The 24,129-nt window shown below is 36.8% G+C and overlaps 1 protein-coding gene across 1 annotated transcript in view; it reads left to right on the forward strand.

The window, feature by feature from the left end:
* The window catches only part of LOC306858653 (voltage-dependent calcium channel subunit alpha-2/delta-1-like), a 94,366-nt gene that overhangs the window by 53,463 nt on the left and 16,774 nt on the right, over positions 1 to 24,129 (forward strand). Inside the window, exons 7-24 of the mRNA XM_079399277.1 lie at positions 5,264 to 5,395; positions 6,050 to 6,119; positions 6,246 to 6,296; positions 8,067 to 8,166; positions 8,792 to 8,950; positions 9,313 to 9,417; positions 10,247 to 10,325; positions 10,394 to 10,443; positions 10,530 to 10,619; positions 10,705 to 10,782; positions 10,868 to 10,948; positions 12,201 to 12,275; positions 12,739 to 12,810; positions 13,402 to 13,473; positions 17,472 to 17,533; positions 18,045 to 18,121; positions 20,857 to 20,917; positions 21,049 to 21,149. Coding sequence (XP_079255403.1) covers positions 5,264 to 5,395; positions 6,050 to 6,119; positions 6,246 to 6,296; positions 8,067 to 8,166; positions 8,792 to 8,950; positions 9,313 to 9,417; positions 10,247 to 10,325; positions 10,394 to 10,443; positions 10,530 to 10,619; positions 10,705 to 10,782; positions 10,868 to 10,948; positions 12,201 to 12,275; positions 12,739 to 12,810; positions 13,402 to 13,473; positions 17,472 to 17,533; positions 18,045 to 18,121; positions 20,857 to 20,917; positions 21,049 to 21,149 — 1,515 coding nt within the window. The remainder of the gene's footprint in view (positions 1 to 5,263; positions 5,396 to 6,049; positions 6,120 to 6,245; positions 6,297 to 8,066; positions 8,167 to 8,791; positions 8,951 to 9,312; positions 9,418 to 10,246; positions 10,326 to 10,393; positions 10,444 to 10,529; positions 10,620 to 10,704; positions 10,783 to 10,867; positions 10,949 to 12,200; positions 12,276 to 12,738; positions 12,811 to 13,401; positions 13,474 to 17,471; positions 17,534 to 18,044; positions 18,122 to 20,856; positions 20,918 to 21,048; positions 21,150 to 24,129) is intronic.

Here is a 24,129-nt window from a genome sequence, read left to right on the forward strand (position 1 = left end):
GCTTGTATACATTGCTTGATCTGTGCATATTTCTCTCCTGATTCAGACGAGATGACTTTTTCACTGGAGAAAGCATTAGTATGATTAGAGGACATAATGTTTTTTTTTTTTTTTTTTTTATTACAAACAGTTTTTTGCTTCACAAAACATTTAGTGTGTATTATTGTGATGTTTTTATCAACCGTTTGGGCTCTCATTCTGACGGCACCCATTCCCTGCAGGGGATCCACTGATGAGCAAGTGCTGCAATCCTTAATTTCTCCAAATCTGTTTTTTCGATAAAGAGACAAACTCATCTACATCTTGTATGGCCAAAGAGTAATTTTTTTTTAGCAAATTTTCATTTAAGGGTTATGTTTTGCTCAGTACTCCCGCCCTCCAAAATCTCATTGGTCCCTCATAGCTGTATATTAAACATCACATGCATATGTTGGCTGTGATTTTATAACAAGTTGGTCAAATCGGTTAGCACTTGGTGCATCATATTCTCTGGGTTGGCAGAAATCTGATCTCCTCAATGATGGGCTCACTGTGGCCTTGCGTTTGTGTGAGTGTTCACAGGCAAATGAGTCTGATGTGACATTTGTGTTCTAGAATGAGGAATGAGGCAGCCGCATTCATCATATGACTCATCTCTCTCTGTCCCGCTGTCTCTCTTTATCTACTTTTACTCACTTCAAATTACTCTTAGTACCTTTTGCTTTCCGCCTGATTTTCTTGGTCCCGCAGTATTGCTTAGTGCAACTCAGCAGCAGCCATTGTGTGAAGCTTTCGAGCAATATTCTGTTTTCCATTCAAACTGTGTTTTTTAACTCTCTATATTTAATAATAGTTTATTATGTAATAATGTGGCTGATTATTCAAGTGTTTGTGTATTCATATGTGTGTATGTGTGTGTGTGTGTGTGTGTTATTGGGGGCTGTAGGCTGTCAGTGTGTTTGTGTCTTATATGATTCTGTGCGTTTTGCCTCAACGCAGTGTGTCATCTGTCATCACAATCTCAAGATGGACACAGACATGCTCACAGAGTGTGTGTGAGCTCGATGACGTGTCTGTCACATGGATCCCTCTGGCTGTGCTCGTAGTGCTCAGATTGGTTTTACTGTTGACTGTTTTCCCTGATTCATTTAAACCAGTGAAAGTTTTTTGTTTTTACCACGCATTTGGTACTTGTTCAAGTGTTCATACTTTGGCAAGTGTTCATTTTGGACCCTAAGTGCCGATGTACAGTCATACACTTCCAGTTTCTATTTTGTAATTGGACTTTAATCTTGTTATTTGTGCTGATTTTCCAGACAGAAGCAAATAGTGATATGACCAACAGAGAGAGAGACATCTGGTTGTATGGGTGTTAGCTAAAAAGGATGTGTGTGGTGTCTAACCCTGCAGACTGACAGCCTGATGGATGAACAACAGGAAGGGGTGTGAAACCACATCTAATCCAACTGAAAACACACACACACACACACACACATACAGTAGAGTGGATGATTGTAAACAGCTATATACTCTCATTCGCTAATGCACTTCCTTTGGGATCAGTAAATTATGCCTTCATGGACTAGAATTATATAGATATATGCAATAGCCTTTACTTGCAGTATTGACTTTTGACATATGGAGTCTGTATGTATGTAAAGACATGACGTGTAGTAAGTATATGTGTGTGTGGGTGGGTGCATGCAGAAGGGATATCCTCTCAATGATTACAAGCTTTCATGGTTCTCCACCGATCCTGCAATTTAGCACTCACTCTGCCACAGCGCCACTATAAAGATTATTATGTTTTCAGAGCTGTTTCTTGCCTCAGTGTGAGAGAGTTTGGTCCTAGTTGATGGCTTGATTTATTATTTATTTTACGTGAATTACAGTCAACTAAGTGCAATTATTGTGGAACAGGTATTGTCTCTGTATTTTATTTGTCGATCATGTGATCACGTACATGCACATTTATTTATTTATTGTGATTTTTGTTTGAATTCTTCTAGTTAACTAGGCAAAATTATTGTTACAGGTTTTGTCACTGTATTTCATTTAATGATTATGTACATAAAGATTAATTGATTGATATTTTTGTTTATGAATTATTTTAATTTATTAACATAGAGATTGTGTCACAGAAATAGCAAACAAGTCAATTCCAGCAATTTCCAACAAAAATGTTTATGAATTTATGGCTAGTTTGTGTCATCTGTCGTGTGTGTCATGTGTTCCTGCCTCTTGTGTCCATATTTGGTTTGTTTCCTGTCCTTGTCTAGTGTGATCATTAGTTAATCCTTGTACAGCTGTGTTTGTCTCTTTATCTATGATTATCCTGTTTATTTATAGTCCTGTCTGTTCAGTTTGATTTCGTCTGGTCTACTCGTTACTCCCCGATGTTCCTGTCTGTGTCTGCCTTGCCTTGTCTTGCCCTGCCCTGCCTTGCCCTGCCTTGATGTCTTCAGTAAAGACTGTTATTTTACGTTACATCCTCGTCTGCGTGGTCCTTTCTCCTCCCTTGTGTGTGCACCGTGACAGAAGACCAGAACCAACATTAAGCGTCGCCCCTTCACACCGTTTTGTTTTTTCGTTTCAATAGTCTTTTGTGTTGTTCCTGTCAGTTTGTCCCGTGGCATGGAAGTCGCCACTCGTGCTTCTGCCCTAGCCCACGACATGTCGGCGTGGGAGTTCGGCAAGATCGCTGGCCGCGAGCCCTCCAGCCCGCCAATCGCGGGAGATATCTGCCGCTGCCTGCGACTATCCCAACCCAGCCGCTCACTCCAGCCCGCCGTTCGCGGGAGATCGCCGCCGCCGTCCGTGGGGAAAGCCAACCCACCGTCGGCGGCTCCCTCAAGTCACACCTCCATCCGCGGCTCACCCCAGCACGCCGTTCGCGGGAGATCACGCCACCGTCCGCGGCTCACCCAGGCCGCCGGCCCGCTGCTGTTTCAAGCTTGCCGGCCCGCCGCTGACTCAAGCCCGCCGACCGCTGCCCTGGATCCAGTTCCACATGTCATGGCCAGGAGTGCCATTTTTTAAAGTCTTGTCGTGCCCTCAAGAACAGTTTTAATCATGTCAGTCGGTCTTGTTCACGGAGACTTGTCTGGGGCAGGTGGCTCTTGTAGTGGCCGCGGAAGCCATTTCCAGCCGCCTGCCCCCTTGTCGCGGAAGTGGAGGCGGATGCTAAAGGACCCTGTGAGAGCCCCTGACTCCTTGTCATGCCCAGGAGAAGCCTCAGCTTCCGAGCTAGCCCAGGAGGACTTCCTGTTGCTGTGGGCTGCCCTGTCCAGTCCTGTTCCTGTGTGTTTAGTCCTGTGTGGACTGTCCTGTCATGTCCTGTCCTGTGTGTTTAGCCCTGGAGGGCTCCTGATACCCCTGAGCTGCCCCATGGAAATTTTTTGGGGGGGGGGGGGTAGAAGGGTTTCGGCTGGAGTGGGAATTGTTCCTTGCTCCGCCTTGGCCTCCAGAGCTCCCTGCACCGCCATGGCGTCCATCGGTCTGTTCCGCTCTGTAAGCCCCCGTCCTGTGTTCCTGTCCGTGCTTGTCCTGAGGGGCCTCCAGAGCACCCTCCCCCCCTCCCCGGTGGAACTGTTAAGGCTCGGGACGAGCCTTTCGGGAGGGGGGAGTTATGTCAGTCATCTGTCGTGTGTGTCATGTGTTCCCGCCTCTTGTGTCCATATTTGGTTTGTTTCCTGTCCTCGTCTAGTGTGATCATTAGTTAATCCTTGTACAGCTGTGTTTGTCTCATTATCTATGATTATCCTGTGTATTTATAGTCCTGTCTGTTCAGTTTGATTTCGTCTGGTCTACTCGTTACTCCCCGGTGTTCCTGTCTGTGTCTGCCTTGCCTTGTCTTGCCCTGCATTGATGTCTTCAGTAAAGACTGTTATTTTGCGTTACATCCTCGTCTGTGTGTTCCTTGTTCCTCCCTTGTGTGTGCACCGTGACAGTTTGCAGTTGTCTGTATAATTATAATACATGTCATTTCTAGGTATCATTGCTTTATTTCTATAATAAAGGAAATCTTGTAAATTGTGCAATGTTGTAAAACAAGTCATTAAAAATAATATTTAAATAATAATAATGCTTGTAATACAATTAATAATATTAATGCATGCGGAGTTAAATTAAAATTAGAACAGTAAAATTCAAAATGTAAGCAATTATAACATGTAAATATAAATGTATTTAAATTATTATTTTTTTTTTAAATGGGCCACTGAAAGTATTGGCGGGGCGACTAGAAATCTGAGTCAGATAAAAAAAAGGCTTGCTTTTGAGTCCCCTCGAGTAAAAAGTGTGTGAGTAAAAAGTGCTGTTCCTCTACTCACTGTAAGTGTCCTAAAAGGGCATGACATGGCAATTTCTAGCAATTTCTTTAATTTGTCTCTCCACACTGAAATTGAAAATGCAGGCAACACTACACAGTTTAAGCCTTGAATTTATGTGCAATTTTGAGGGATAGGATTTTGGACCAATGAGATTTCAACATGGGTGGGACTTTCTAGGACAAAAACTGATTTAAATGGCTTGTGTATAGTTAAAACACGCTGGCTGTTAGGCTACAAACTGTTTATGATTAACTCACTTGCGCATATTCTTTCCAATAACTTTTTTAAATCCTTTTTCCATACATATTGTTTACTATAGGCAATGAGTATATCAGATGAGATGTAGCTTTGGGCTGCTGATGGACCCTCTTAAAGATGATCGATAGGGTCTGGTCTGCTTTTGAGTGATGGAGAAGGCCTGTATTGATTGCACACCTAGAGTGGTAGGAGTCTTGATAGAAAGAGGAAGTGGGTGGCATTGGAAGGGTAGTAATAAACGTTTCATGGGATCAAACAAAGGCGGTAATGATTCTAATTATAATTTAGTATCATAACACTTAAACTAAAGAGATATCAATGACTTTTTGGGGGAATGAGTCATGTGGCATCATGGGAAAAGATGTCATATCTTTGCCAGGGCTCTTTTTAAAATGTTAGCATCACTCTCACTTATTGTGTCCATTTATGACATTCTCTGGAAAAAGGGCCCGTTTTTCCTATAATTCCATTAGAACTGCATTAGCTAATAGTTCATTTTGTTGTTTCCTCTACCGCAGTTGTTCACTTAGCATAACATGATGGGATCTGAAGTTTTGAGAGCCAGTTTATTGATTTATCCCTGATTTGGGGTTCATTTGAGTGTTTGTTAGAACAGAGCTCTCAGAAAACATGTCAGCTTGAGTTAAATCCCATAAGACCTGTGGGGATCCTGTATATTTATGTGTTTGTAACAGCCACTATAATCCTGAATGAGCTAAACTGGACTGCGGCTCTGGATGAAGTCTTTAAGAAGAACAAGAGAGATGACCCGTCCCTCCTCTGGCAGGTGTTTGGCAGCGCAACTGGCCTGGCTCGATACTTCCCAGGTAAAGCACTAGAATGAATAGGAACTCCATGTTATCAAGCAGTTTCAATATTTACAGACATTCATAAAAACACAAAGACTACAGAAAGCCATTGCGGGACATAGTTCCTGTCTCAAATGCAGTTCATAGCTGATTTGGAGCAAGGACTGTAGACATGGTGAACACAAAAAACGAGGCAGGAAATAAAAAGTGAAAAGCAAAAACTAGTGCACAAAACAGACAACACAGAGTGAAAGGGAATTCATGAGTGCTAGATGACTATTAATTTACATAATATTTCAGTTTTGAGTAGTATAATTGAAATTATAAATGTAATGCAAGTCATGATATTTTGTTTGTTTCATTTTTTCATTAGCATCAAAATAATATTAAATTGATTTGAATTACATTGTATTAAATTGATATTAAATATCAAACCTACATTTATAACTAAATATTAAGTATAATTTATTGTTATATATTTTTTTATTATTATTTATTCATTCATTTATTCAGTCTTATTTTGTTTGTGCATCATAGGCCCATAACACTTATATCTATTTACACTGACTGTTACTTAAAATTTTTTTATCTCCTTCATTAGAAGTGATTGTAGAAGGTTGGGAAGATAATAATCGTAATAAACCCATTATCCCACTCTCCCATCTGCTCTAGCTTCCCCTTGGGTTGACACGAGGAGCACACCAAACAAGATTGACCTGTATGATGTACGCCGAAGGCCCTGGTGAGCTGACCTGTGCTGCTTTAATTTATAAGTGTCTGCTTATGAGAGAGATAGCAAGTGTTGTTTTTCTTCAATTTCTTTCTCAGTTGTTATGCCTGATGTTTTTTTTCTTGTGTGTGTTTGAAGGTATATTCAAGGGGCAGCTTCACCTAAAGACATGTTGATCCTGGTGGACGCGTGAGTGAAGTCTCTATGATTTACTGTTACAGTTCATACACTCTTTGACACAAACCCAGCAAGCTGCTCAAGCAGTCTTTCTCACAACTGATCCTGTTTCAATTTTGTACTTTGAGCAACTGGTTGATCAGCAGAATGTAATTTTTCATTGCGTGTGACACATCCCACGCTCTCTACTTAAAGAGCTCATGTTAGTTCTGCATTAGAGTCATTTATCAGCGTGAGAGAGAGAGAGATGCTGATTAAAGACTGACACAGCGTGCCAATTGCGCCAATGAGAGGTGAGAGTAATAAACATGAAAAATCAATTTTTGCTTTTTTTGATCTTTGAATAACAGAGTTGTGTTAAATTAAGCAGTTTATGAATATCAATATGAACAATCTTTTTGTTCCCATAATGTGCCTTAAACTGTTATTCCACACATATTCATCATTAAAAATTTGCATTCAAAATGAAGAAGCACATTACAGTCATGCTTGGCATGTGAATACATTTCTAATGTAGATGTAACTGAAAAGTCAGTTACGGATATGACCCAGAAATATACAACATCCATCAAAAACCACATTAATGTGTCATTATGTAGTATGTTTTATCATACTTTGTCTTTTGGTTACAAGTGAAATTAGCCATGTTGTGTTGGAAAATATGGCCTTGAAGAGTTGTTTCTGTTATTGCTCAGCCGTAATGATGATGGTGTTGTGCTGTCTGGGCGTTGAGCCCATTAGTGTAGATCAGCTTTAGCCAATCAATGTAGTTTAGCTTTATGACTAAACACTAAAGCCCACACACCTCCCATTGGAATCACAGAGTGATTATTAACCCGTAAAAACCTAATGCGGCATGTCAGTTCTGGAGACATTAAAAGCCTAAATGGTGTTTAGTCTTCTCTGGATGTGTTGTTTTGACTTTTTGTTATCTGCCAGCGATCAACTTAGTGAGAGATTTTAGTTCTGTTTCCCCTCAGCTTTTATTTATTTATTTATTTATTATGCTCTTTGGGCTCTTCATTGCTGTAATGTGTCTCTCTTTTGGATTGATTGATTGATTTGTAATATTTTACTTTTTTCTCTAGCTTGATTGTTGTCTCGCTGTCTCTCTTTTGGATTGATTAATTAATTAATTAATTCATTCATTCATTCATTCTAGTTATTTTGTTTTTGTTTGTTTTTTTTCAGCTTTTTTCCCCTTCAGCTCTTTGGAATGTCCATAATATTTTATTTTATTGAAATATCTATTTTATTTTAAATTAGTAAGTTGTTTTCAGAGTGAATGAATCAGTGAATCAATCAATTAATGAAAGAATCAATCAATCAATCAGTCAATCCAAAAGAGCAACATTGACAATAACTTATAAATCAATCAGAGACATAGTCATTTCGTATCATTTTTTCCAGCTTCTTTTTCCCTTCACCTCTTCAGGCTGTCCATAATATAATGTAATATAATATAATATAATAAATATCTATTATTAAGTTATTTTCAGTTAGATGTCTATCTTCTGGATTTTTTATTTATTTATTTATTGGACTTCTTTGGGCTGCCCATAAGTTGTCTCTCTCTATATTTTATTGTTTTGTTTTGTTTTAGTTGTTTTCAGTTGGATTTTTTTATTTTTTTTTTGGATTAAGATTTTTTTCTGCCAAATGAAATAAAATGAGTGAAAATAATGAATAAACCTAATCCTAATGAATAAACCTAATCTTTTGTAGCAAACTGTTGTGATTATATAGAAACAAATGTTGAAACTGTGTTGTGATTCTCTGTAGGAGTGGAAGTGTGTCGGGTCTGACACTGAAGCTCATTCGCACTTCTGTCAGCGAGATGCTGGAGACTCTCTCCGATGATGATTACGTCAACATCGTCTCTGTGAGTCTACAGGAGATGTGTGTGTTGCTGAGAGTATGTTTAAATAATGAACTCCTCCGACGCTCCTCAAAAAAATCCGGATTCCTGCTGAGTAGGAATAGAAAATCGGAGGGAAACAGAGGCATGGAGCCTCCAAGCATCCATAACTTCATAGTTCGTTTTTTTGCGGTTTCAGTTGGCGGCAGGCCAAAGAATTATTGATGTTTCCCATCATCCTCTGCTCTAGACACTGTGCAATTCATTTATGAAATGCGTCGTTTATTTAATTTTCTTTGTGAGACTACTGACAGGGATAAAAATCACAAACTCTGTATTCTGCTTTTAAGTGAGCGAGTTGTTTTGTATATTTTCAATGAACTTTCTTCCTCCATTTCTTTAATAGCTTCACGCTTGTATTTTATGGCCTGACTCCAGCTGTGTGAAGTTAGCTTGGCGTTAATGAAATTAGCCAGCAGTGCTCTAAGTGTATTGCTGGCACTGAACCATGGGACTTATATAGAGAACCCGAACAAAGCCTTGAATCTAAAAGATGTCATAAGAATCTTTGCATATATGCGAGCTGCACCTCACAGTCTTAAACAGATTTTTACAGATAACTAACTACAATGCTTTTAAATGGTTTCAGTTCAACAATTCGGCCAAGTCAGTCGCCTGCTTTGAAAACCTGGTCCAAGCAAATGTCCGTAACAAGAAGATTCTGAAGGAGGCAGTCCAGAAGATCACAGCAAATGGCACCACTGACTATAAAATCGGCTTCAAGGAGGCTTTTGACCAGCTCTCCTCAGTAAGAATATGTAATGTAGCTGACCCAAAAACATTATGAGACAATAATATCACTCTTTACCTACGCAACAGCTTTTTGTTGTCACAAAAATCCTCTTTTGTGATAGACTTTTTTTTTTAAAAAAGTGATATAATGTGTAGCCTATTCATTCTATATTGAGATCTAATCTGTGTAAAGGTAACTTTTTTAGTTTGTTGCACCATCTAGTGGCCGCCGCTAGTTATAGGCTACTCAACAAAACTAGCAGCAGGGAATAATAAAGCTATGGCATCACAGTACATCTTCAAGTTATATATATATATATATATTACAGTTATATATATATATCTTTACACTTTTAAAATGATTTGTTACTTTTATAGATGAATGTTTCAAGAGCAAACTGTAACAAGATCATCATGCTATTCACTGATGGAGGGGAGGACAGAGCTTCAGAGATCTTTGATGAGTACAACAGTGAAAAGAACGTGAGGAGCCACATGGACACACATAAAATATAATTTTTTTCTGGGACGCAGCACTGAATTTTCATCAGCCATTACTCCAGTTTTCAGTGTCACATGATCCTTCAGAAATGATTGTAATATTCTGATTTATTATCAGTGTTGAATCTGTTGTGCTGCTTTATATATATATATTTGGAACCTGTGATACTTTGTTCTTTGATGAATAAAAAGTTTAAAAGAACCAAATTTATTCAAAATAGAAATCTTTTGTAACAATGTAAGTCTTTACTATCACTTTTTATCCTTTTAACACATCCTTGCGGAATAAAAGTATTATTATTTTTTTTTAAAGAATGAAAAAATTTACTGACCCCTTTACTTAATTTTTGAATAGTAGTGTATATTGTAACACAAAATTTCTATTTTGAATAAACACTGTTCTTTTTAACTTTTTATTTGTCAAAGAATCCTGAAAAAAAGTATCGCAGGTCCCAAAAAATATTAAGCAGCACAACTGTTTCCAACACTGATAATAAATCAGCATATTAGAATGATTTCTAAAGGATCATGTTACACTGAAGACTGGAGTAATGATGCTAAAAATTCAGCTTTGCTTCACAGGAATAAATTATATTTGAAAGTATTGTTATTTTAAATTGCAACAATATTTCACAAAATTACAATTATTTTCTGTAGTTTTGATCAAACAAATGCAGCCTTGGTGAACATAAGAAACTTCTTTAAAAAACATTAAAGATCTTACTGATCCCAAACTTTTGACTGGCACTGTACATACACCTGGTTTTACAACATAATCCTGTCAATGTCTTTTGTTTCTCTCTTCTGTCAGGTTCGAATCTTCACCTTTTCTGTGGGCCAGCATAACTATGATAAGACACCAATTCAATGGATGGCTTGCAGTAACAACGGTAAAACACTGAAATTTGGAAGACTTATAATATATTATCACATATTAAGATTTTAATGTTTCCTGCAGGCTATTATTATGAGATCCCCTCGATTGGAGCCATCAGGATCAACACTCAGGTAAACGACAGTGCATCGTTCACATAAACGTGACTCCTGTCCAGCATCATACATGATAGTAACTAACCAGCATCCTTTCCATGCAGGAGTACCTGGATGTGTTGGGTAGACCCATGGTGAACGAATACACGAAAGCAAAAAGTGTACAGTGGACCAACGTTTACGTGGACGCTCTAGTACGTCTAATGTTCTATATAGCTGGCTGATATTAGGTTGATTCTGAAGTATTGAATAGCTGTTGTGTTTGTATTTGTGTTGCAGGAATTGGGCCTTGTGATTACAGGCACTCTGCCAGTGTTCAATATGACCAGCACCAGGAAGAGTCAAGACAAGAATAAGGTGGAGTCAGTGAATTGATGTCTTGTGAATCAGATGAACTGAAGTGGAACACTTTCTGTTTTAATGTCCTTGTTATCAATTGCAGGCCCAGAGCCAGTTGATTTTGGGGGTGATGGCCATAGACGTGTCTCTGGATGACATCAAGAGACTGACTCCACATTACACTGTAAGGCGTGAGAGCGTGTGGGTGCGATCTGCACTTCTTAATTTACGACCGATAGTTTGCAACATTGAAGAGCTTGCACAAGCGTTGCATTGACCTGTAGCAGCTGGGTCATGTTACCAGTGCTGCTGCATTCCTTGTGTTTAGTAAATCTTGTTATTTTTTAATTGTTTTTTTTTCAGTGCCAAATAAATTTAAAGTCATTTTATGTTAAACCATAAGTTTAATATTAAATATAGGCATATTATAGCATACATATTCAATGAAAGCTAGGAAAACTTTTTGGGTCTGATTTTGACCTTTTTCAAATGGTTAATGTCCAATATTTTTACTAGTGTGTCAAACGATTAATCGCGATTAATCGCATCCAAAATAAAAGTTTTTGTTTTAATAATATATATGTGTGTGTATATTTATTATTTATATATAAATACACACATATACAGCATATATTTCAAAAATATTTACATGTATTTGCATGTATATATTTATATTCATATAAATTATAACACAAATATATTTAATATATAAACGTAACATATTTCTCATATATATACATGCATGTCTGTGTATTTATACATACATAATAAATATACACAGAACACACAAATATATTATGTAAACAAAAACTGTTATTTTGGATGCGATTCATCGCGATTAATCGCTTGATAGCACTAATTTTTATAGATTTGATTAGTTTGAATGAGTTCGATACACATTTTATATAATAAAGTTTTATTATTTAACTTTTTTTAGAGTCCTTTGTATGTCTAAAGGTTGCACTGATATTTACATTTTGGTTGATACTTATAAGCCAATAATTATCACATTGTTAAATTTACGAAATAAATGTTTTATTTAATTATTTCAATAAAACTAAAATAAAAAACACTAAAATAAAAATACTAAAATAATAACTAATAATAATATAAAATACTAATAGGCCTACGAAAATACTAACTAATACTAAAATCAATTGTTATAAATGTTACAAGTGAATGTAAGCATCAAAAAATAATAGCATATAATATTATAATATTAATATTAATTTTCTTTCTTTCTTTCTTTCTTTTCTTTATTTCTTTGTTTGTTTTGGGTACTGTCAGTGCATACTAAGCAGCAAAAATGAATCATTCAAGCTTAAACTTATGATGAACTCTTTGTGCCAGCCTGGTGGGAGTGTTTATAAACATTTGACATGCAAAAAGATTAGCCAATAATAATTATAATCACCCTTGTCTTTTGTTCCATAAAGCTTGGACCAAATGGATATTACTTCGCCATCGACCCCAACGGCTATGTGCTACTTCATCCCAACCTTCAGCCAAAGGTACGACTCACGCTCATGCCATCGCTGTATGTTTCTTTCTCTCTGTTGTTAAAAGTAGCTGCCCGTAACCTTGTGTATGATTAGTTAAGCAGGGCTGAAGAACCTTCACTACAGGTTATGATTAAATAAATCTGGCCACCCACGTGTGAAGAGGTCATCTGTCCTTTGTAATAAATATCATTTGTGCAATCCAAACACAATCGTTCTGTTTAGTTCACAGATGAAACGGCAAAGAGAGCATTTATTCAAAACACGTGCATGACAATTAGTAAATGTTTAGTCAGTGATCCATGGGATTAGTGAACACTTTTTGTGGAACAAAGTAGATGTGCTGAGAAACAGTTCCTCATTGGGCACTTCTTCAAGGAAAAAGTGACTCATTGGTAAATATTTGTGCACACAAATATGCTGTCCAGTATTGATTTATGGAATTACTTTGAAAGTTGTTTTTGTTTGCCTGCAGGATCTCAAATCTCAAGAACCTGTGACATTGGACTTCTTGGATGCAGAACTAGAGGATGAAGTGAAGGTGAAGGTGAGAGCAAACTTTTATGATGTTCTTTCTTATGCCAAACACGCACAATTTTTTTTATTTGTCAATACAATGAAAGTAAATGGGGTCCAAAACAACGCTGGACCCAACTGACTTTCATTTAATGGACAAAAACCCTTTTTCAAAATAATCTTATATCCCATTAAGTTCAAAAATACGAAATCAGCGCTCAGATTCAAGATTTCTTGTAATAAAATGAATACAGGCTGGTGTGATTTTATTTTGTAACTTAACTTGTGCTCTGTTGTACAGATGTTCAAGTCATAACAAAGTGATTATCGAAGCATCAACAAATAGCAAAGTTGATTCTCAGTCCTGTGTGATTTCATAACAATATGTTGGCTATAAAAATATAATTTTCTCACTTCACAACCCAAATTACTCATTTTCTCACTTGAGAATGACTAAGGGGATATTAGATTACAGTAGTAAATTAAAGCAGTCTCTTCTTTTAGCTGAAAGCAACACTCTGTGTCTGCTTTTGAAGATCCAGTAACATACTGTATTTACAGCAATGATACATCAGTGACACACCTGTCTGTCTGTCTGACTTTTGTCTGTCTATGTCTGTAGATCAGAAGAAGTATGATAGAGGGTGAGAAGGATCAAAAGAGATTCCAAACACTAATGAAGTCTCAAGATGAGGTAATCATGCATGCTTTAAACAGGAAGTGCTTCTCAGCTGGTTTTGCTTCAGAACCCATTTTTTTTTTTTTTTATTAGAAGTCAAATGGAAACAACATAATTGTTTACATTTTTAAAACATTGTACAAAAGCAACCAAAAATCGCCTTTACATGTTAAAGTGTATTAATTGAATTTTATTATTAGTTCCTAAATACCTCTGGTAAAATTTTACTGCACAAAACACATTCTGGTTGGTAGAAACCATGTTTATCTTATTAAGCCATATTAATGTATCATATGTTTCTTATAACAAATGACAAATGAAATTTCACTAAAATGGTGCAACGTTGAATTAGCCACACATACTCTGACATAAAAAAAATTATAAAAATAAAGGTGAACAATCCATTTGACACACTCTTAAATAAATGAATAAACAAATAATTTTTAAGACATGATTTAAGCATAGGTACTATATTTTATTTGTATAGATAGATAGATAGTCAAGTCACCTTTATTTATATATAGCGCTTTTAACAATACAGATTGTGTCAAAGCACTTAACAGTATCAAATTGGAGGATAGAGTGTCAGTAATGTATAATAATAAGATTAAACACTCAATTTCAGTTAAAGGCATTTCATTATTGAATTCAGAGATGTCATTGTCTAGCTCAGTGTAATTTAAATAGTATCTGTGCAATCAAATCGACGATAATCGCTAGAAATTAATTGTCCCCAACTGAGCAAGCCAGAGGCGACAGTGGCAAGGAACCAAAACTCCCTCTGTAACAGAATGGAGAAAAAAACCTTGGGAGAAACCAGGCTCAGTTGGGGGGGCAGTTCTCCTCTGGCCAGACGAAACCCGCAGTTCAGTTCCAACCGCAGCCATGTCAGATTGTGTAAAGGGCTTATCTGATTCTCGTGGTCTTGTCCCGATGGAGCATATTAATTTATAATTTAATGTATTTGTTATATTTGTGTTTTATTCATTATTTGAAGTTTTTCATTTATATGATTTATTCATTTGCTATAATTGTAATGTATAGTTTAATGCATTAATTGTTTCTCTGTCTATTTTTATAATATATATATATTTTATTAATTATAGTTTTAATTTATAGTTTAATTAATTTAATATACTTCTGTTGTGTATATATATTTTTTTATATTATACTATTTATTATTTTAAAATGTATTTATAATTTTTTCATATTTGTATATTATTGTTTTAATTAAAAATTTAAATGTATCAATTTATTATTGTCAGACCTGTGTTTCCCATATCCAGTTTCCCTCCCTCTCGTGCCCATATTTGGTCTTCCCATTCCTGTCCTGGTTTCATGTCATCATTAGTTTATTAGTCCCCAGCCTTGTGTTGTTAATTGTCTAGTTTAGTCTCCCCTTCTTAAGCCCTGTGTTTCCCTGCCTCTGTGTCCATTCTGATCGTCATTTAGTGTTTATCTGTATCTCCAGTGATCCCTGAGTTTGTTCAATAAAATCTGAGCCTTTTGAAGACGCTCCTCGCTTCCTCGTTCCTGGCTGGTTGTGACAGAAGACTGGACCCAAACCGTTACCTCATGGCGGACCAAGCTCCCTGGTCTGCCATGTCTTGGGTCCTGGAACGGGTGCCGCCCTGGAGGCCGGTAGTACATACATGTTTTACCAGCTAAGAAGTTCAGCACTTTTAGAGTTTCATCCCTCTATCTGATGTGAGCATAAGTATTGGAACAGTTGCCTCACAGGTCTTTCTAAGTGATCAGTTGTGTCCTGTTGCATTAATTCTTCAGATATTAAAAGCAGGGAATGTGTCGTATCAGTTATATCCATTACTTCTGCATTCGGAATCTTGCATTCGATGATGACACACACAAACCAGGATGAAGATGAGGGAGCGGACTTTGAGAGAAAAGCAAGCAATTTGGATGCTAAAAGAAAAGAGGAAGTCAATTAGAGCTATAGCAAAAACAAAGGGCATGGAGAAATCAAGAGTTTGGAAACCACCAGCAACCAACAACTACCTGATAGGCTGAGAAAACAACAGTAGTTGATGACAGACAAATCATAAAAGCTGTGAAAATGAACCATAAAAGGTGTGTTTGTACAATCACCAAAAACTTCCAGAAAGCTGGGGTGATGCTCTGACAATCTACTGTCCTCAGGAGGCTTTGACACAGAATTACAGATGCTACACAGCAAGATGCAAACCTCTGACCAGCACCAAAAATAGAAAGGCAAGATTAGAGTTTGCAAAAAAGCCCAAAGGTGAGCCAAAAGAGTTGGAACTGTGTTTATGGGCCGATGAGACAAAGATGAACCTTTATTTAAGTGATGGGAAAGCAAAAATGTGGAGAAAAAAAGGGAACTGCAAATGATCCCAAGCATACAGCCTCATCTGTAAAGCATGGTGGAGGTGGTGTCATGGCATGGGCATGCATGGCTGCCTCTGGAACAGACCCTCTCAACTTTACTGATGACTTAATGTATGATGACAGCAGCAGAATGAATTTGGAAGGGTACAAAACCATCTTGCCTACCAATATTCAATAAAATGCCACCAGATTCATTAGGAAGTGCTTCATATTGCATCAGGACAATGACCCAAAACACCCTGCCAGTTCAGTCAAGGAATTTATAAGGGCAAAGAATTTGAAAGTCTTAGATTGCCCAAGTCAATCTCCATATTTAAATCCGATTGAACATGAATTTCACCAGCTGATGAGGAGAGTAAAGGCAGAAACTCCCCAAAACAAGCAACAATTGGAATTGGCTGCATTAAAGGCTGGGGAAAGGATGAGACCAAGAGTCTGGTGATGTCTATGGGTCAAAGACTCACTGCTGTGATTGTGCGCAAGGGATCTGCAACTAAATAATAGCTTTTAATCTTTTATATCTGCCTTATATTCAACTGTCCCAATACTTATGCTCACATCAATGAGTGGGATGAACTCTAAAAGTGCTGTTCTTTTTATTTGGTAAAACATGTATGTGTTGAAGTTGCTAATAATAAAATGTGACATTCTGTAGTTTTGTCTCATATTCATCTTTTAATCATATTTGCAAATGTCTTGACTCCACAGCCAACAGAGCAATTTTGTCTTTACTGTTCCAATACCTATGGAGGGCACTGTATATATATATGTGTGTGTATATATATAAAATTTATTTTACTTTAACAAGGCAACAATATTACTGTCACGGTGCACACACGAGGAGGACACAGGAACACGCAGACGAGGATGTAACTCAAATAATAGTCTTTACTGATGACATCAAGGCAGGGCAAGACATGGCAGGACAAGGCAAGGCTTACAGACAGGAAACACCGGGGGTAACGAGTAGACCAGACGACATCAAACTGAACAGACAGGACTAATATACAAGGGATAATCATAGACAATTAGACAAACACGGCTGGAAAAGAATTAACTAATGATTACATTTAACAAGGACAGGAAACAAACCAAATATGGAAACATGAGGCGGGAACACATGGCACACACGACAGAGGACTGACAATTACTTAAGAATAGGATTTTTTTTCTTATCTTATTAATTACTTATTACTTAAGATTTATTTAATGAATCTTATTTATCTTATTAAGCCATATTAACATATCATATGTTTCTTATAACAAATGACAGATGAAATTACACTAAAATGGTGCAGAGTTGGATTAGCCACACATCCTTTGACATAAAAAATAAATAAATATATAAAACAATCCATTTGACACACTCTTAAATAAATGAATAAATAATTAAAGACATTACGATTTCAGCATAGATTGTAAAACAGGAAGAGAACAAATGACAGATGAAATTGCACTAAAATTGTACACAGTTGGATTAGCCACACACACACACACACACAAACGTTTTCTCCTCTCTTTTAAATGTTTTTGGGTCGCAACCCACCATTTGAGAACCACTGGGCTATACAATACTAGTTATTCAGAAGTAAAACATAGATCAATAGTTCATTAAACCACTAAGTGTTATTTTATTCTAATTGCAGCGTTACATAGACAGAGGCATCCGAACCTACACTTGGGGACCTGTCCATGACACAGACTACAGGTCGGCAAAATGTGTTGTTTTTGTCTTATGTGTTGTGTTGTTTTGTTGTCTTCTTACTATTTTTTTTTTGTGATTTTATTTTATTTATTTATTTATTTTTGCTTTGCTTTGTTTTGTTTTTGTTACATGTTTTATGTTGTAAAGGTGTATGCTTGGTTCTGTGTGGTACAAGTGAACATATGAATGTTTTTTCTTTATATATATATATATATATATATATATATATATATATATATTGCCGCTAGGGGGCACTGTTCAAAGTCATGTTGAACAGAAATTTGACATTAGGCCTATACCGTAAAGGACACAGTGAAGCAAAATAGAATCATTTCGGTTTGAGTTTAAAATCTCTTACCATTTTGAGTTGGAATCTATAAATTGCAACATACATGGACAAAAAGCTACAAAACTCCAATTTTAATTTCACAGGAAGTTAATTTCTCAATTTTTATAATGTCAGGAAATCTACTGCTTTTCATGCTCATTTATTTCATGTGTCTTCTCTCTGTAGTCTCGCTTTAGTTCTACCTGATTACAGTGTCAGCTACATCAAGGCCACTATAGTAGACACCATCACTCAGGCCAAATGTAAGTACCATAACTCACATTCTCACATCTTTATCGAAGAGATTAGAATGACAGTCTCTTGGCCTCAGAGGCCAGAAGCCGTAGCATGAGTTCCTGGTTTTTATCCAGAGAGTACCCTACAGCCTGTCCATTTCACATTTCTTTTTTGACACCTCACCTCCTCTGGAGATGTAACAGCGTGGTTCCTCAGTTGTGGTTTGTCTCCATGAGTGTGCGGCAGACGGGGTGACGACTCCTTTAACGGCAAAAGGGTTTCACCTTGTGCATATTAGCCCAGGTTTTTCTTCCAGATGCACCTCTTTGCCCATGTTTACCCTCTCGTCCTCTCTCATGTGGCTTTTGGGAGAGGAAAGGGAATCTCAAATGCCCCTCCCTTCAGGAGAGCCCTCACAGTTCCTGTACAATATTCTTATTCAAAGCTTCTGGGGTTGAATAAAATATTGTGAAATTCCCTCATGTTCTTTCCTATATCTTGCCTTCCCCAAAACCTTTTCATTCTCTCTCTCTTTCTTTCTCTCTCTCTCTCTCTCTCTCTCTCTCTCTGTTTTTCTCTCCATATCTCTCCCTTTCCTCTTTTCCCTGTCTGTTTATAGCTTGGAATGTCTCCGAAAATTCCGGCAAGTATTATCCTTCTGTATTTCCTTCATAGTGTTCAGTGATACTCACTAGAGATCGGCCGATATTGTTGTTTTGTGATATCCTGGCTCAAATGGTATTACCATTCAAAATATGTTTGTTGGCGTAAACAAAATATGTTTTTACTTTTTACTTGATGGTTACACCACTTGACATTTTTGGAGTCATTCAATTTAAACTTTAAACTGTTAAAAATGGTATACTATAGTTTTTCAGACCCATATGAAACCAACATGAATACAAAGAGACATTTCTAAGAACTTGGCACGTGTTTTAAACTAGATTTTTCCTTATCGGCCTATCTCTGCTACTAGCACCTGCTCTACACTTACAGTATCTAAATCGCAACCACCATAAAAAAATAATGCACAAACACACATTCATTCACTCTTCTATGTGTGCTTTGCATGTATAAATGTTTCCCAGCTGATTAAATCAGTTTAGATGTGTTTGTTCTCTCTTTGCAACTTCGGTGTGTTTGTCAACGGTATGAGTGTGACTATCACATTTACTCACCGGGACTGAGTCAGAATGTGTGTGTATGTGTGAGAGCATCAGGAGATGTTTTCCTGGAGGTTTGGAAGGTGAAACCGCAGAGGACATGAGTGTGAGTCTTTGTGCTCTGAACCGGTACTTTTATCTCCGCCCCTTCACTCTCTGTATCATCTGGATGCTTTCAAAGCCTCGTAAAGGGGCGGTTTAACAAAATACAGGCCTTGCTCTTTAGAAGGCATGTCCTCTGTGTGTGTGTGTTGGGTCTACGTGTTCATGTCCAGGTGCGGACGTGGTATGTGTGTGTCCCTTTTTAACTTTAACGGGACAGTGTAACTTCAAGGCGTCTAACGTTACTGTTCCGCAATAACAATCTGTACTAATCGCTCGTCTGCCACCAGATCTTGGCTTGTCCTTCTGCTAAACTATATTTTATATCCTTTAAAACCATATTTTACCACTTTTTTTGTCTTTTTTCAACCTGACACCATCACAGAGATTGAGTTTAATGTAAATCAAGTGAGAACACAGCAGCCTCAAAATGCATTAGGACAGTTTGCCCACATTTAAAAATGTCTGGATGTCATTGCATTAACAAAATATAAAACCAAGTGACGTTCATTTTGAAGAAAGTCACTTATAATTATTTTCTGCATGAAATTTTTCCCTTTTTTTCCCATCTGTCATCTTTTTTGGCTCATGTGAATGCATAATTCATTAACGTTGCTTGTCCTTCAATTTACAACCAGCAGAAAACCTTAGATGAGAATGCAATATTTTTATTCAAGGCTTGTTCTGTGAATAAAATATTGGTGACCTTTGACCCCTGTGGTTTTACCCTGTTTCTCTGCCTCTCTTTGCCTCCTTTCCTCTGTAAATCGCTCCCTCCTTTCCCTCTTTGCGGCATTTGACCCTTCAGAAGAAGCTGGCAAGTACTGTTTTTCTCTCCTTTTGTCTTTTCCTTCATGTTTGAACCTGGATGTAACGTCTGACCTCTCATATGTTTGAGTCTGTCATCTGGTTTCAGAAAGAACAAACATACTCACAAACATACCCACATGCTTAAATATGCAGAAGAATGTATGTGGGAGAATGTGATGAATTTGAAATAGACATTTATTTATTTAAAAATATATTATTATAGTGCAGAATCTTAAATATTTCTTGTTCTACATCTCAACTTTGCTCTGAAATTTTCTTATTTAATTTTTTTTTTAATCTTATGAGATTATTTTGCTTTATTCTACTACTTTTAAAATCACTGTACATGTATATTTTGGGATAATAGATCAAATTTCTCATTTTGACCTCTGTCTGGGCCACCCGTATGTGAGGTCGTGTGCCTAAACAGCAGGGTGTCACAGCAGATAACCGCATTACTAGACAGAAGCTCACAGACATATTTTTACAAGCTGTTGTGCAGCAGCCTGCTGTCTGTAGAGTTGTGTTTCTCTGTCAGGTCATTTTGAATGTACCTGTAAGTTTTGGGGTCTGTTTTTATTCTGTATATATCTGTATTGTATTATTTTCTGCTCTGTAATGACAGAACTTATTTGAAATGTACTTTGATCTCGTTTGATTTCTGATATTTTCATATTTTCTTTCAGTTTTTGAAAGCCTGCATGTGGACAGATTTGAAGAGTATGGATATACTTTAATAGCGCCCAGGTCAGTTTCTTAAAGGGATAGTTCACCCCAAAATATTGTGATCATTTACTCACCTTCATGTTATTCCGATCTTACTTATTACTTTATTTCTGCTAGATGACTCTGAGAAATGTTCCTTTTTCATGTTTTAGAGATTACTGCTCAGACTTGAAAACTCAGAGTGACAACGACACACAATTCCTCACAGACTTCATTGAATACATTGACATATATACCCCCAACCACTCGACATGTGAGTATTTTCTGGCACTTTCTAGGCTGCTGGTTCAAATCCACTGAGGTCAGGGATTCATACCGCTAGTTTAAAGGTTCAGAGTTCATTTCCAGGGCTTCTCAGGGAGTAGCAAGCAGTTTATGAGGACATAATCTTGATGAAAACATTAGTTAAAAAGTAGTCACTACTTTTAGCAAAAAAATTGTATGTTGTAAATATTGCAATTGCACTAGAGCTGGGCAAGTTAATGCATTATTATCGCATTAACGCATTAATTAATGAATTAACGCCGTCAATTATTTTATCGCGCGTTAACAGTTTGTTATTATTATTATTTTGAAAGTCCGTTGCTCACTGGCTCTGATTTCACATACAGACAAACCATGGGTCACAGGAGGGGTGGGATGTTGATCAGTACTGGCTGGGATGGATGTCATGACGTGTCTCAATCAATGAGAGCATTTGGGGTGGGCCTAAGACTGCAGCAGCAGCGATAAAAAAAATTTAGGCTAAGCATCAACATTCACAAACCACTGTTCACTGTTATTTTTAACAGAAAAGAATGCAATGTGCTTGTAATCACGACTTCCTAAGTGGAGACAGCAGAGAAGTGCTCTCGCTCAGCACAGTAGAGTGCATTGTTTTGTTAACTTTGTGGTTTATTATTTTGAGTCGTTTGGGACGCGGTTACACACGGCCCTCTCACAATATATTGCTTTACAGATCTATACCTTTTTGCCGCTCAGAAATGTTAACACAATTATGCTGCACATCAGAAGTTCTGTGTAGTTAGCGCTCACACTCACACTCACTTATCTATTATATAACTGAACCATGCTCTGGCCCACCTCTTCCAACCGAGCCAGGGATGGCTAAACGAACCGCACACGAGAGCGGCACGGAGTGATCACACTACTCAAACGAACCGGGCTTTGGGGTTCAAATACACTCAGGCACGGTTAAGATTGCCTAGTGAGAGTACACCTTTATTCTTCTGCATCCCGCGCACACACGAGTCTCTACCCGCACTCTGTTGCGTTGGGTCCCCGATAGTGCAGGTCTCTACTCGGAGGGAGCCTGTTATAATGTTATGATCGAGGCTCTGGACTTGTTTTTCTATAACTATAAAATATTTTCTATAAAAACGTTAATGCCCTGGCAGTGGCAAATAACTTTGAAACAATTTCATTTGATTACATTAATGTTTAAGTTGAGATTTACAAGAAATATTACTGTAAAAAAGTACTGCTGTAAAAAAGCACCTTATTTGTGTTTTCAAACCAAATGTTACTGCACTTTTGATCATATAGCCGTACTTTTAAATGAAAAGAGTGCACAATATACTACTTTTGAATTCATTATTGAATTTTGTGTATAACAATGCGATTAATCGCAATTAAAAATTTTAAGCATTGCCCAGCACTAAATTACACATTTTATTACATTTTTATAATTTTTAATACAGTATAATAAACATGACTACATTATATTACTAAATGATATCATTGCATATTTCACAAATTTTTTTTAATACAGAATGATAAATATTGCTGCATTATGCAGTGCCACTAAATAATAATAATAATAAAAAAATATATATCATAGTCTTATAAATATAATTATTAAATACTGCAATCACACATTTTAGGAATTTTTTATAATTTTTAATACAATATTTTAAATATTACTACATATTACTAAATAATATCACTCCACATTTTACTACTTTATTTTTAAATAGCTTCATACAATATTATAAATGCCAAATATTGCTATTTCAGGTTGGTATTATTACTAAATAGTCATTACACATTTTAATATTTTTTTCTGGCAAATAAATAAATATCTTATTCAGTAATAATACTGAATTAAAGTTCATAAACAACTATATTAGATACAAAATAAATAATTTGGAATAATTTTGAGTTCTTCTATTCACAATCAGACTACTTCTGCTGTATTTAAAAAAAAAACACCTTGTCCACATCAAAAGCAGTCCTCTTACACCTTTTCTTGATTAAATTAGGGTTTGTGTAGTTTGAATCTAATTATACTTATTGTTCTCTTGTTGACTGTTAATGCTAAGTAAACCTCCTCCCTTTGCCCGCACACACAGACACCCCCCTTCCCCTCACCTTCCTCTCCACAGGCCACTTGGTTTGGTGCACATGTGTTGAATGTGTAGGTTTGGCTGTAATACTTTATACCTATGAGCCCACCCCTCAAATTCTGCACCAATTACTCGGTGTGAAAGAGGAAAAGCAGGACATGTCACGGGGAAAAAATATATAGAGAGAGAGGCGATGTGTGCCAATACATTGTTAAATTAAAATAAATTAAATTAAATCAACACATTAATTAAATAAAAAAGTTAATTTAATTTAAATTAATGTTTCAAAAGTTGATCTCTGTTTCAGATATCCTACAGAAATCCAACAGAACAAAAAATATCTCACATTAACCAACAGACAATAATTTTGACTTATGTTGTCTGTTTTTTCACTCAAGAATAAAACTTTCTTGTGAGTATAGACAATAAAATTTTGTAACCAGCAAAACAGCACTGTAAACGCTCATTTCTGTGGCTATTTGTCACAGAGACCTGGTATTTTAAGTCCACGATTTCCTCGTTGTCAAACACAGGCAGATCAGTTGAATTGTGTTCTTGCGCTGCTCTCAATCAGGTCCTAATGAAAAGCATGCAGCGTGCAGAGGGGGGCAGAATAAAGTTGTACACCAGCTGCTCTTTCTGAAGTGTGTGTGTTTTGTTGTAAAGGCTTTGCGGTAATGAACTGCAGTGCGATGTTATAAAACACTCTAACGTTCTGAACGTGCCCGCACCAAAAAAATGAAAAACCTTTGAACACTTACTGCCGTTTCATACAGCCGAAGAATACAATCGTGTTCCACGTCTCGGAAAATTAATCTGCGTGTTACTTTCCCGACATGTCTCGCCGCCTCATTTTTTGCATCGCTGTCTCGCTCTCTTTTTTATGAA

Source organism: Barbus barbus, assembly GCF_936440315.1.
Source record: "Barbus barbus genome assembly, chromosome: 39".
Taxonomy (NCBI): domain Eukaryota; kingdom Metazoa; phylum Chordata; class Actinopteri; order Cypriniformes; family Cyprinidae; genus Barbus; species Barbus barbus.